Source organism: Myotis yumanensis, unplaced genomic scaffold (genome assembly GCF_028538775.1).
Source record: "Myotis yumanensis isolate MYYU_CA2020_CCGP unplaced genomic scaffold, mMyoYum1.0.hap1 SCAF_1, whole genome shotgun sequence".
NCBI lineage: Eukaryota > Metazoa > Chordata > Mammalia > Chiroptera > Vespertilionidae > Myotis > Myotis yumanensis.
Window position 1 is genome coordinate 118,853,077 of NW_027223752.1, and position 15,186 is coordinate 118,868,262.

At 41.3% G+C, this 15,186-nt stretch overlaps 1 protein-coding gene across 6 annotated transcripts in view; it reads right to left on the minus strand.

The window, feature by feature from the left end:
- The window catches only part of LRRC49 (leucine rich repeat containing 49), a 177,976-nt gene that overhangs the window by 13,342 nt on the left and 149,448 nt on the right, over positions 1-15,186 (minus strand). For 5 of the 6 annotated variants that reach the window (XM_070431160.1, XM_070431168.1, XM_070431152.1 and 2 more), the window contains one exon: positions 6,837-6,946. The exons of the other annotated variant lie outside the window; for it this stretch is intronic. In XM_070431160.1, coding sequence (XP_070287261.1) covers positions 6,837-6,946 — 110 coding nt within the window. The remainder of the gene's footprint in view (positions 1-6,836; positions 6,947-15,186) is intronic. 6 annotated transcript variants of the gene reach the window in all.

Genomic DNA, 15,186 nt, shown 5'->3' on the forward strand with positions numbered 1-15,186 from the left:
TATTCCATGTAAGCTTGAAAATAATGTACAATCTACAGTTGTTCAGGGCAACGTTCTCTAAATGTCCATTAAGTTAAATTGTAAATCATGTTGTTCAACTATTTCATTTTTTTCTATTAATTGCACAGAGGTATATGAAACCTTCTCAAAGTAAAGTGGATTTGCAGTGCTGTCAACTTTTGGCTTAGAAATTTTTAAGGCTATGCTGATGGATGCATACAGATTAAATTAGCAGATTTATCATTATATTCTTGGTGAACTGAACCTATTATTTTGAAATGGTCCTCTTTATATTTCTATTTTTGCTTTTAACCTTAGTCTATTTAGTCTTCAATGGCTATTCTGTTTTTATGCTGGTTAGTATTGGTGTTGTTTATGTTTCCCACTTTTTTACTTTCAAACTTTATATAACCTTATGTGTCAGACATGTCTCCTGTAATACCATATAATTGAACTTCACTTTTTTATTCAGTTTCACAATCTCTGGCTTTTAACCAGTACATCTAGGACATGTGCATTTTATCACTGAGGTGGATTGGTTATACTGATGGTCATAACAGCTCCCTTGAATGCATGCCCTTTACCATGTGATTCTGCAGCTTGGTAAAGTCTACCTCCAAGTCCCTTAAATTTTGCTCTGTGAGTTGCTCTGATCAATAGAATGTGGAAAATATCAGTGTATCAGTTCTTTTTTTTTTTTAAATATATTTTATTGATTTTTTACACAGAGGAAGGGAGAGAGATAGAGAGTTAGAAACAGCGATGAGAGAGAAACATCGATCGGCCGCCTCCTGCACATCTCCCACTGGGGATGTGCCCGCAACCAAGGTACATGCCCTTGACTGGAATCGAACCTGGGACCTTTCAGTCCACAGGCCGACGCGATATCCACTGAGCCAAACCGGTTTCGGCCAGTGTATCAGTTCTTAACCTAGGCCTCAAGAGGTCTTATATGTTTCCACTCTCTCTTCAGACTTTGCCTCTGCCATAACAACAAATCATGTGGAGCAGAGATTTCAGCAGTATGACAGACCATGTGAGCAGAGACAAGTTGTCCCAGTTAAGGGCCTTCTTAGACCATCATATAGTCAGCCAACCCCAAACAAATGATAGAGCCAGGCTAGATCAGCAGTGGTGCCTGCCCAAACCACAGGGGACTATAGATGCACGAGGAACCTGGCTGAGAGCAGAAGAACCACCCAGCTGACCTGGAGACTGCGGGGAGGGGAAAGGAGGGGAGATGTGTTTTGTTTTAAGCCACGGATTTTTGGTACAAATGTAAGTGCTAATATAGTAGTATTCAGATTAGATTTGACATTTTCTTTTCAATTTGACTCACATGTCCCATACTTTTTTATTTTTCTTGTGCCCATCTTCCCACCCCTATCCTTACTAGTCTGGAAGCTATATATTCTTTTATTCTTTGGTTACCACAGAAGCTACAATATGCACTCTTAAAGTACTGACATCTAAAGTTAATTACTGTATCTCCATCCTACGCAATACAAGAATCTAGAATACTATATCTCCATTAACTCTTTCCTAATATATACTACTGTTATAGTGATATCACTATATATATATCACTAGTTTTTAAAAAATAATAATTTCTTGATTTTTAGAAAGGGAGAGAAACATCAATGTGAGAGGGAAACATTGATTGGCTGCCTCCTGCACATGCCACAATGGGGATCAAGCCCACAACTGGGCATGTGCCCTTACGAGGAATCAAACCAGCAACCTTTTGGTGCATGGGATGATGCCCAACCAACTAAGTTACACCAGCCAGGGTTATTTCTATATTTTAAAACTCCACTATAAATTGTTATTGTTGCTTTACACAGTTAATATTCATTTAGCTTTATCCTACAAATTTAATACTTCCCTTGTTCTTCTTAAACATAGGACCTACTATCTGGGACCAACAAGCTTTATTATTTTTGTTTGTTTGATTACTGGTTGTTGTTTTGTTTGTTTGTTTGTTTGTTTTTTAATCCTCACCTGAGGATATTTTTCAAGTGATTTTTAGAGAGAGTGGAAGAGAGAGGGAAAGACAGACTGAAATATCAGTGTGAGAGAAACACATCAATTGGTTGCTTCCTGCACAAGCCCTGACCAGGGCCTGGGTAGGGGAGTAGCCTGCAACCAAGGTGCGTGCCCTTGACCAGAATCAAACCCGGGACCCTTTGGTCCGCAGGCTAACACTCTATCCACTGAGCCAAACCGGCTAGGGCAGTGGTCGGCAAACTGCGGCTCGCGAGTCACATGTGGCTCATTGGCCCCTTGAGTGTGGCTCTTCCACAAAATACCACACGTGGGTACGCATGTACAGTGCGATTCAAACTTCATGGCCCATGCGCAGAAGTCGGTTTTCGGCCTGGGCAAGTCTATTTTGAAGAAGTGGCGTTAGAAGAAGTGGGGGGTGTCAGTTGGTCAGGCGACAGGATACGCAGCGCAAGGGAGGTGCACGCGATTCATGCACGAGTTGAGGATGGGAGAGTTGGAAGGGGTTGACCTCAGTGAACGTACCTCAATCAGATTGAGGATGTTTTTAGCAAAGGCCAGCTTAAGAATACCCTAATCTACACTAATAAAAGATAAACATGCAAATTGACCATACCTTTGCTATGCCTTAAGCCACGCCCACCAGCCAATCAGAGCGACTATATGCAAATTAACCCCAACCAAGATGGCGGCCGGCAGCCACAGAGCTGGAGCAAGCAGGAGGCTTGGTTGCCCCAATGATGGAGGAAGCCAAGCTTCCCGCCTGCCGCGGAGACTCTGAGCTCCACTCAAAGCAACAAAGTTTCAATTATAGAAGATAAATAATCCCCAGATACCTGCTTTCAGCCGGCCATGGCCATGGAGCTGGAGCGAGCAGGAGGCATGGGTTGCCCCTGGCGATGGAGGAAGCCAAGCTTCCCTCCTGCCCTCCCTGGCTGGCTCTGAGCTCCTCTTAAGGCTACAAAGTTTCAATTATAGAAGGTAAATAAATCCCAGAATTAAAAAAAAAAAGAAAAAAAGGAGAGGCTGGGAGCTTCCGTTGCCCGGGGAGTTTTGGCCAGCCTGAAAACGGCCCTCAGCCCCTCACCCAGACTGGCCAGGCACCCCAGTGGGGACCCCCCCCACCCTTAAAGGGGGTGTGGCCAGCCTGAAAACAGTCATCAGCCCCTCACCCAGGCTGGTCAAACCTCCATGGGGTGAGGGTCCCCACTGAGGGGGGGCTTGACCAGCCTGCAAACAGCCATCAGCCCCTCACCCAGGTGGGCCAGGCACCCCAGTGGAGACCCCCACCCTGAAGGGGGTGTGACCAGCCTGAAAACACCCATCAGCCCCTTACCCAGGCTGGCCAGGCACCCCAGCGGGACCCCCACCCTGATCCGGGACACCCTTCAGGGCAAACCCGCCGGCCCCCTCCCATGCACCAGGCTTCTATCCTATATAATAAAAGGGTAATATGCAAACTGACCCTAACAGCAGAACGACTGGGAATGACTGGTCACTAGGACACACACTGACCACCAGGGGGCAGATGCTCAATGCAGGAGCTGCTCCCTGGTGGTCAGTGCGCTCCCACAGGGGGAGCTCTGCTCAGCCACAAGCCAGGCTGATGGCTGCCAGTACAGCGGTGGTGGTGGGAGCCTCTCCTGCCTCCTCAGCAGCGCTTAAGCTGGCCTTTGTGAGAGGGATGTCTGAATTCGGACATCCCCCAAGGGGTTCCAGATTGGAGAGGGTGCAGGCCAGGCTGAGGGACCCACCCCCTGTGCATGAATTTCATGCACTGGGCCTCTAGTTAAAAATAATAACACAACAATAAACTCTGTTTTGTGTACTCACAACTATAAACCTAATTTCGTCCCAACCTGTATATTTATTTGATAAAATGTGTTAACTGAGTTATTCAAATCCTCATTATTCTTTTTCATTTTGGTTTATTTGATCTACTGATCAAACAGATTAATATTTACCACAATAACTGAGACTTGAACAGTGTATACTTGAATTTCTCTTTCTTTTTTGGTAATATATTTTTTATTGATTTTGGAGATGAAAAGAGAGGGAGAGAGAGATAGAAACACCAATGATGAGAGAGTACCACTGATCGGTTACTTCCTGCATGGTCCCTACTGGCAATCGAGTCCACAACCCAGGCATATGCCCTGAGTGGGAATTGAATTGTGACCTACTGCTTCATAAGTATATGCTCAATCACTGAGCCACACTGGCCAGGCTATACTTGTATTTCTTAATATTTAGAAGCTGTTATCTTTGTTAAATTAAGTTTAACATTATTATCTTTTTTGGTGGATTGTAGTTTTGGTGTCATGAATTCTATTATCATTAATATTAATATCCCTGTATTTGTTTGTTGTTGTGGTTAGCATTTGCTTGTTATGTATTTTTAATTCCTTTATTTCAATCTTTATATATTGCTTTCTTTAGGGGTATCTCTCAAAAACAACATGTAACTCAATTTTTAATCCAATCTGAGAACCACTATCTGTCAATAGGATAATTTATTCATCAATATTTATTGTGATAACTGACATTTTCCTGTTTTAATTCCTTTCCTGCTTTTTGTTGATGAGTGTTTTTTTTTTCTTTTAGTGATTTAGAAATGATACATCTTTTGTTTTTCTAATGATAGCCCTGAAAAATTTAAAACACACAGTTAAACACATATTTTTCCATCTATTTCTGGTGTTAATTAATACCTATTATTTCTCCTAAGCAGGGAAAGAAACCTGACAAGTTTAAGTTCCTTTTGCTTAGAATTTTCTTGGATTTTAATCCTCAGGTTTTTTTACATCATGCATTAATATTTTTAGGCAACTATAATTTTCACTGGTTTCTTTCCCTATCCTTTCTTAAATTCATTGCTTCCTATTTGTTGCATTCACTGTCAATTTTGTAGCCTTATCTCCCTCAGTATTTGTTTCTCAGAGTGGTTCTATAGGTTTTCAATGGGATTTTGATCCCACCAATTAGATACACTTGGATTAAGATCTGAAATCAGAACTGAGCTAAGTGGGGAAGTACAGGTAGCACATAAGATACCTGTTTTGTTGGTGTAAATTACATCAGGGGTTCTGGGGCAGGGAGTGGGAAACCTCCTGATTCCCAGTGTAATTCAAATGGTGTGATCCTGGAACCCACAGCTGGGACAACAGTCTCCTGATCACCCAGCTCCCTGATTGTAGCAAAGGTGGCAGTTTCCTTGGTGGGCTGGCCCAGTCTAGAGACTGTTTCTCCAACCCTTGTAATGATTTTGTAGACAACTAATTCCTTTTATATGAATCATTTTCTACTTACTCTAGTCAGAGTGAATTCTCTTATAACTGAATCATGACTGGCAGACCATCCTTGACTTTTCTCCATCCATCTATGCCACATCCTGTCAGTGAGTGTATTCAGTCAGATACATCTCTTCTAAGTATTTTTCAAATTATCCTCTTCTCCAGCCTCACTGTCTTAGTTCAGGCCGTCGTAATCTCTCTCCAGGACTATATACTAGCCTCTTTATTGGTCTTCATTCCTTCCATCCATGTCTGCTCAAATAGCAGCCTTTCTAGAACATAAATCTAACCAAACGATTGTTGGGCTTAATTACAAAGCACAAGTTTTCACTTTTGTTTTGTATGGACTGCAAGGCTCCTCAAAATCAGACTATAGTCGATCTTTCTAGCTTCATTTCCTATCACTATTCACAATCATCCCATGCTCCAATTATACTGAACTATCTCCAATTCCTTGTGCCTCTGCAGATCTCTTTCCAGCATAACCTCTATCTGAAATACTCCTACTGATTCTTAAAAAACTAGGTGAGATGTTACCTCTTTTGTGACACCTTCCCTAATGTTCTTCCAAAATGCTGTTAGTCTCTCCTATGCTCCCATGGACCTCTTACAGCACCTGAAATATCTATATATATAAAAGCCAAGTGACTGGAACGATGGAACAATAAAACGACTGGAACGACCGGTCGCTATGACGCGCACTGTGGCGCGATCTTTCTAGCTTCATTTCCTATCACTATTCACAATCATTCCATACTCCTCCCCAACCTTCTGTGGCCCATCCCCCCCAGCCGGCCCCACCCTTGATTGGCTCACCCACCCCCATTGGGGGCGGGGCCCGCTGGCCAACCTCCCAAGGCTCCTCCCCCTGCCGGCCCTGCCCTGATCAGCCCCCATTGGGGCAGGCTGGCTGGCCTCCACTTGTGCATGAATTCACACCTGGCGTCTAGTCTATATAATAAAAGCCTAAGCAACTTTACGGTGGAACAACCAGAACGACCGGTCACTATGATGTGCAGTGACCACCAGGGGGCAGACGCTTAATGCAGGAGCTGCCCCCTGGTGGTCAGTGCGCACCCACAGGGGGAGCGTAACTCAGCCAGAAGCCAGGCTCAAGGCTGGTGAGCGCAGTGGTGGTGGTAGGAGCCTCTTCCTCCTCTGAGGCAGTGCTAAGGAGCAGCAAGCCAAGAGGTAAGGAGCAGACAGGTGGTAAGGAGTGAGGGGTCCCGGACTGTGAGAGGGCACAGGCCAGGCTGAGAGACCTCCCCTCCCCCAGTGCACGAATTTTGTGCACTGGGCCTCTAGTTTTATTATAATTGCTTATCTATATCTTTAACTTATTAGCTTATAACCACATAAGAGTGAGGACTTTGTCTTATTCATCTTTATGTCCCCAACACTTTGAATAGGGCCAACCACAAAACAAACAGGATAAATGTCTGTGAGATGTATAAATGGCAGAATGAAGAGGTGTATGGAATCTATTCCTTTTTCTAGTGCAACAGTAATTCTATGAAAATGATAGAAATTAAAGGTTACCTGGCATCACCCAGAATTGAAATCACACGGTAATGGGGTAACTCAGAAGATGCTACATGAGCTAGGATTCCAAAGAGTCTTTCAGCCATTATCATATCGTTCTGTGTCACCTGAAGATATACAATGGAGATGGTTCAGAAATGACACTGTCTCTTAGCTTCATACAACATTCCAAAGAAATGTCCAGATTAAGTATTTTCTTTTTAGCCCAGGAAAGTACATTGTCCTGGGCTATGAGAAGAGAGTTCTCATTGGCATTTCACTTTCTTCCCAAAAGTGGCTCATGGTGACGGAGGATGACTACAAGTTGAGTTTGCATTTACTTATAAGCTATATTTCCTGAGAATTATACTGAGGCACCTTAGATTCTTAATGAATTTTTTAGAAATCCTATAGCTTCTTGAGGTAGAATGATGTAGGGGGAATTACCAAGTGTCAATGAAATAGATTCATTTCAATAATGTTTCAAAGGTACAACAAGGTGTTGTTCAGACCTTGCTCCTACAAGGATAATTTTGTCCCTGCTTAAGAGTTAGAACACTGGATTAGCAAGGATACTCCTGTTCATTCTGAAGTTATGTCCACCTTTCACACTACAAGGATTAACTTGTCACAGGTATTCCCTGTGATGGTTCATTCAGATGTTAACCAAGAAAATGCTAAAAGCAGGACTTGGATTAATTTTTTATTCAATGTGAAATAATTCAATTATTTCTTTTATGGCATATTTTCTTTAATGTGAAATGGGGTTGCCTGCATTTTAAGTACTATTGGTTTGTTTCTATAATTCAGTAGTTCCCAACCAGAGGCCATGTTAGTCCCTAGGGAACACTCACCAATGCCTGCAGACATTTGTGGTTGTCACCACTGGTGAAGGGGCATTACTGGCATCTAGTGGGTGGAGGCCAGGGAAGCTGCTAAACATCCCACAATGCACAGGAGAGACTCCAAAACAAAGAATTATCTAGCCCAAAATGTCAACAGAGCTGAAGTTGAGAAACCCTGATATAGGTAAATTTTGAATCTTTTATAAGTTCATTCTTAACATTAGCTATACTTCATGGCATTTTCTGAAAAATAAACCCATAATTCACAAGCATCTTATGAATCAGTGCAGACAGACTCTTTCTCTATATATTATTTTTTCTTAATATATATTTTTATTGTTAACAGTACATATATTACAGATGTCCCTCATCTCCCTCTTTCTCCCCTTCCATACCTTGCCCCATCCAAGCCTTCACCCATGGGCTATGCATATCTATATGTAAAAAAGCCTAAGTGATCGGCCGACCAGCCAGTAGCTATGACATGCACTGACCACCAGGGGACAGACACTCAATGCAGGAGTTGCTGAGTGATAGCAACTTTGCAGAGTGCCCTCTTGCACTCTGGGACCCCTTGGGGGATGTCGGAGTGCCAGTTTTGGCCAGATCCTTGCAGGCCAGGCCAAGGGACCCCAACGGGGTATGTATGTATACAAGTTCTTTGGATAATCTCTTCCTGTCCGCCCCACTGACCTCCCCTCAGAGATCCATTAGTCTGTTCTATGTATCCATGCTTCTGGATCCATTTTGTTCATCAGTTTATTTTGCTCATTAGATTCCACATATAAGTGAGATTATGTGATATTTGTCTTTCTTGGACTGGCTTATTTCACTTAGCATAATACTTTCCAGGACCATCTATGCTGTCTCAAAGGGTAACAGACCCTTCTTTTTACAGCTGCATAGTCTTTCATTGTGTAAATGTACCACAGCTTTTTAATCCACTCATCTACTGATGGGTACCTGGGTGGCTTCCAGATCTTAGCTATTGTAAATAACTTTGCTATGAAAATAGGGCTGCACATATTCTTTCTGATTGGTATTTCAGGATTCTTAGGATGTATTCCTAGAAGTGAGATCACTGGGTCAAACGAAGTTCCTTTTTAAATTTTTTGAGGAAACTCCATGTTGTTCTCCATAGTGGCTTCACTGGTCTGCATTCCCACCAGCAGTGAACTAGGGTTCCTTTTTCTTCCCATCCTCACCAGCACTTGTTTGTTGATTTGTTGATGGTAGCCATTATGGCAGGTGTGAGGTGATAACTCATTTTAATTTGCACCTCTCTGATGATTAGTGACAGAGCATTTTTTGATATGTCTCTTGGCCATCTGTATGTCCATTTTGAAGAAATGTCTATTTAAGTCCTTTGCCCATTTTTTAATTGGATTGTCTTCCTTTTGTTAAGTTGTATGAGTTCTTTTTTTAAATATATATATATATATATATATATATATATATATATTTTATTGATTTTTTACAGAGAGAAAGGGAGCGGGATAGAGAGTTAGAAACATTGATGAGAGAGACACATTGATCAGCTGCCTCCTGCACACCCCTACTGGGAATGTGCCCGCAACCAAGGTACATGCCCTTGACCAGAATCGAACCTGGGACCCTTCAGTCCACAGGCTGACGCTCTATCCACTGAGCCAAACCAGTTAGGGCTGTATGAGTTCTTTATATATTTTGGGAAATTAAACCCCTTATTAGATGCATCATTGGCAAATATGTTCTCCCATACAGTGGGTTTCCTTTTCATTTTGATGATGGTTTCTTTTGCTGTGCAGAAGCTTTTATTTTGATGTAGTCCCAATTGTTTATTTTCTCTTTAGTTTCCTTTGCCCTTGGAGATGTATCCACAAATATATTGGTATGACAGATGTCTGAGATTTTGCTGCCTATGGTTTCTCTTAGGATTTTTATGGATTCATGCCTTACATTTAAGTCTTTTATCCATTTTGAATTTATTCTTGGGTATGGTATAAATTGGTGGTCTAGTTTCATATTTTTGCATGTAATTGTCCAATATCCCCAGCACCATTTATTGAAGAAACTGTTTTTACTCCATTGTATGTTCTTGCCTCCTTTGTCAAATATTAATTGAATGTAATGTCATGGGTCTATTTCTGGGTTCTCTGTTCTGTTCCATTGATCTATATGCCTGTTCTTGTGCCAATACCACGCTGTTTTAATTAGAATTTCTTTGTAGTACAGTTTGATATCTGGTATTGTGATCTCTCCAACTTTGTTCTTCTTTCTCAAGATTGATGTGGATATATCGGGTCCTTTTGGTTCCATACAAATTTTTGGAATATTTGTTCTAGATCTGTGAAATATGCCATTTAATATTGGTTTTTTAATAGGGATTGCATTGAATCTATAGACTGCTTTGGGTTGTATGGACTTTATAAGGATGTTCAGTCTTCCAATCCATGAACACGGCATATGTTTGCGCTTGTTTGTATCTTCCTCTATTTCTTTTCTCGATATCCTATAGTTTTTTTGAAGGTGGTCTTTACCTCCTTGGTTAACTTTATTCCTAGGTGTCTTATTATTTTTATTGCAATGGTAAATGGGATTGCTTTTTTTGTTTTTCTTTCTGAGTTCATTATCTATATATATAAAAGCCTAAGCGACTGTTATGACCAGTTGACCGAACAACCGGTCAACCGGTCACTGTGATGATGCACTGACCACCAGGGGGCAGAAGCTCAATGCAGGAGCTGCCCCCTGGTGGTCAGTGTGCTCCCACAGCCAACCTCCCATGGCCAGCCAACCTCCCGTGGTTCCTCCCCCCAGCCAGCTAGCCCCGATTGCTGGCTAGTCCAAGGGACCCCTCCCATGCATGAATTTATGCACCGGGCCTCTAGTTGGTATATAAAAATGCCATCGATTTCTGAATGTTGGTTTTTTTATACTACTACTTTTCCAAATTCATTTGTTAAATCCAGTAGTTTTTTGTGGAGTCTTTAGGTTTTTCTATGTATAATATCATGTCCCTGAAAATAATGGCAATTTTGCTTCGTCCTTTCCAATTTGTATGCCTTTTAATTTTTCTTCTTGTTTTATTGCTGTGGCTAGGACTTATAGTACTATCTATAATAATAAAAGCATAATATGCTAACTAGACTGGACAGCTGAACGACCTTCCGGACGTCCTTCTAGATGACCTTCTGGATGAAGCTGGGGCTGTGAGGGCCAAGGCAAGCCACTGCGGCTGCGAGGGCTGAGCCCCTTGCATGAATTTTGTGCATCGGGCCTTTAGTGTTGAATAAGAGTGGTGAAAGTGTACATTCCTATCTTATTCCTGTTCTTAATGGAAACGTGTTTAGTTTTTTGCCCACTGAATGATATTGGCTATAGATTTGTTATATATTGTCTTCATTATGTTGAGGTATGATCCTTCTGTTCCTATTTTGCTGAGAGTTTTTATCAAAAATGGGTGCTGGATTTTTGGAATGCCTTTTCTATGTCTATTGATATGATCACGTGATTTTTATCCTTCATTTTGTTTATGTAATGTATCACATTTATTGATTTGCAAATATTGTACCAGCTTTTCATCCCTCCGATAAATCCCACTAGGTCATTATGTATGATTTTTTTAATGTATTGCTGGATCCCATTTACTAATGTTTTGTTGAGGATTTCAGCATATATGTTCATCAGGGGTATTATCTTGTAGATCTCTTTCTTTGTAGTGTCTTTATCTGGTTTTGGAATTAGGATAATGCCAGCTTCATCAAGAAACAAAGAGAGAGGACCCAAATAAATAAAATCAGAAATGAAAGAAGTGAAGTAACAACTGACACCATAGAAATACAAACGATTGTAAGAAAATATTATGAATAACTATATGCCAACAAACTGGACAACTTGGTTGAAATGGACAAATTCCTAGAAGCATACAACTTCCAAAACTCAATTAGGAAGAATCAGAAAACCAGAATAGGCCAATAACAAGTAAGAAAACTGAAGCTGTAATAAAACTCCCAGCAAATAAAAGTCCTGGACTGGACAGCTTCATAGGTGAGTTGGTTACCAAACATTCAAAAAAAGAACTAACACCTATCCTCCTCAAACTATTCCAAAAGATTCAAAAGGAAGGAAGACTTGCTTAGACTTTCATAGTTATTGAGGCTGTTTTTCCCACATACCCTTCTTGTAGCTGACAACTAAGTTGTGTGGTCTAATATAGTCACCTAGTGGTCAGTGCAGGCCACTACTCCATCTTTTCTTCTTGATGTTCATAATTCAATTTAACTCTACCTCAAGCAGTATCATCCTCTCTTCCACAAAGAGAAGTAGAAATATAGTAACACATTACTATCTATTGTCAAGGATGAGTAAGCAGCTTTATTTTACATCTTTTATTAAAGGGTCAAATATCTCTGGCCTTGACATTTTGGGACTTTAAATCAGAATAAATTATATTGGTTCTTTCTCATTCTTTTCTATTTTCTATAATTATAGTATACTACTCCTTTGTAGTTCTATAATAAATTATTACATTTCTAGTAGTGATCTATTACTGGGTAAATATACTATTTAGGGTTAATCGGGCTAACAGTTTAGCTACTAATGAGAGAGAATTACTCACCCACAGCCAAAATAGTCATTCTTCTTCCAGTTCACGGTGGAATTGGAAGTACCTTTGGAAACTTTGGAACTAAATATTAGGTCTGACCAGGGATTCACAACCTATGTGGGGAAGTACCAAGAGGGTACACAAGGGTATATAAGACTGAACCAAATCTCTTAAGAACTAGCTAGAGAAATTAATAGTTACCGAAGTTTTCAGATTTGCCCTTATCTTCAACAGATGGCTGATACTGTGGTCATGGGCCTACCCTGGTTGATGCAAATTTCACAAGGCTCTTATATAGTGGCCCAGAGACCCCCAGACTCCTAATAGTATGCTGAATTTGTGGAGTTCTGGGCCAGAGCTATTTGTAGTGTATCAGCTGCAGGGAAATACAGTGTCTGTTACCACCTGCCAACAAAGTTGATTACAATTCATTTTATAAGAAGAGGTCCTCTGAATTTTAAGAGATAGTCACAATAAAACTTACAGTGCATTAAGGAATTTTTTCCTTTGGGAGATTTAAATTTACTTCAGGAATTTCTCAGTAGAAGGAGAAGCATAATTTCTCTCTTTTCTTCCTAAATAATATTTAAAGAGAACATGGTCTTTGGATAGCTGAGGGAATACCCTTGTGACTAGCTTAGCAGAATCAATCTGAAAAACAACTTTTTATTATTAACTTTCCAGTTATTCAGGCTCCAGGCCTGAGCTATAAAAATGCAAATATACCACAAGCAGCTCTTACAAACTATTAAAAACATAGTCCAGACATTTATTTATGCTTGTTTTATTTCCTATATTTCTCTAATTTTTTTATTTCTCTTTTATCTTTTCTGCTTGATTATTTCTCCTTCTCCTCCCTTCTTTTATAATCACTCTTCTTCCCTGTGTATATTCTCTCTTTTCCCCATTTTGCTCTTAATCTTCCTCTTCCACAACCTTTACTAGTTGACATTTGGGTATTATTTCCCTATCCCCTGTTGCATGCCAGGCAGTTTACTAAGCACTTTTAAAGTACAAAGATCGTGAGAGATTCCAAAATGGTGGTGGAGTAAGTAGAAGCTACATTGACACTATCCCAGGAACAAACTGGAAATAAAACTAAAATACAGAAAACCACCCTGAAAATTCAATTGAAGACTAGCTGGAGAGAACCCTGATAACCAAGGACAGAAAGTGGAGACCATATAGAGACTGGGAGGAAATGCGGAGGTGCGAAAAGGCTGGCCAGGCTCCATAGATAGCAGCTGAAGTTCCAGATGGTTAGCTCAGCTGTGGAGAACTCCGGAGTCCTAAAACCCAAGCTGGGCTCCTCAGCCCAGAGCACCAGAATTTAGAAAGGTGCCCACACAATATCTGGCTGTGAAAAGCAGCAGGGTTACTGTCTGCCAGTGAGAGACTGCTGGAATGCAGGCACACACTTACAGGTCCAACGCACAAAATTTCGTGTGCAGCCACTCATCCTGGGCTCTGGCAGAGGGAGGGCAGAGTGGACTGGAGCTGTGTGAGCAGAAACCAGGAATGGGGGCTCTGGGAATGGAGCTCAGTGGGCGGCCACCCAGGTTTCCTGTGCTGAGTCATTTCCTCACTCTGCAGAGGAAATCTTTCTCCTGCTGATCCAGGCAATTTTTGCCTAGGGGAAGGCAGTTTCCCCCACTCTTAGAAGACCTGTCCACCCTCCCTGTGTTTGATAGCCTGAGGCTAGTCAGGGCTGATAACGATCAGACTGCAGGTAGAGGCTGGTCTCTGGAGGCTTTGAGTCTTTGCCTGATCTTATCCCTGGACTGGGGCTAGGAAAAGCAGAACTTGGTGCACATCTTGGACCTTTCCAAAGGCACTCAGGCCCAGCAGAGGCAGCCACAAGCTGTGGATTGCTGATAGCCCCAAACAGGGTACTCAGAGCCAGTCAGAAATAGAGATTGGGAGGAGTAGCAGATCTACCTCATACATAGACACAAGCCCAAACAGAAAGCCAAATGGGAGACAAAAGAAAAGAAAAAGCCCCAAACAAAAGAATAAGAGAATTCTCCAGAAGAAAAACTAAATGAAATGGAGATAAGAAATGTACTAGACATAGAATTCAGAGTAATGATGGCAAAGATGCTCAACAGCATGAAAAAAAGATATAGTAACTATAAAGAATGACACGGCACTAATAAAGAACACAGTGGAAGGAATACACAGCAGATTAGGGGTAGCTGAGGATCAGATCAGTGAATAAGGGGACAGGGTAGAAAAAAATCACTCAGTCAGAAGAGCAAAAAGAAAAAACAATTAAAACACAGAAGGACAGCTTAATGAAGCTGTGGGCCAACATGAAACCTAACAATATTTGCATATCAGATGCAGAGGGGAAGAAAGTGAGCAAGGAATAGAGAACATGTGTAAAGAAATAATGGCAGAAAACTTCTCTAACCTGGTGAAGGAAAAAGCCACACAGATTGAGGAGGCACAGAGAGTCCCAAGCAAGAAGAACCCAAACAGCCTTAGCTGGTTTGGCGCAGTGGAAAGAGCGTCGGCCTACAGACTGAAGGGTCCAAGGTTCGATTCCAGTCAAGGGCACAAGTCTGGGTTGTGAGATCTATCCCCAGTGGGCATGCAGGAAAGCAGCCCATCAATGATACTCTCTCATCACTGATGTTTCTATCTCTCTCTCCCTCTCCCTTCCTCTCTGAAATCAATTATATATATATATATATATTTTTTTTTTTTTTAAAGAAGAACCCAAACAGGCCCATGCCCAGACACATCAGATTTAAAATGTTAAAAATTAGAGACAAAGAGAGAATCTTAAAGGCAGCAAGAGAAAAGTAATTTGTTACCTACAAAAGAGCTCCCATAAGGCTTTCGGTGGATCTCTCATCAAAAACTCTACAGGCTAGAAGGGAATGGTATAAAGTATTCAAGGTAATGAAAAGCAACAATCTGAAACCAAGAT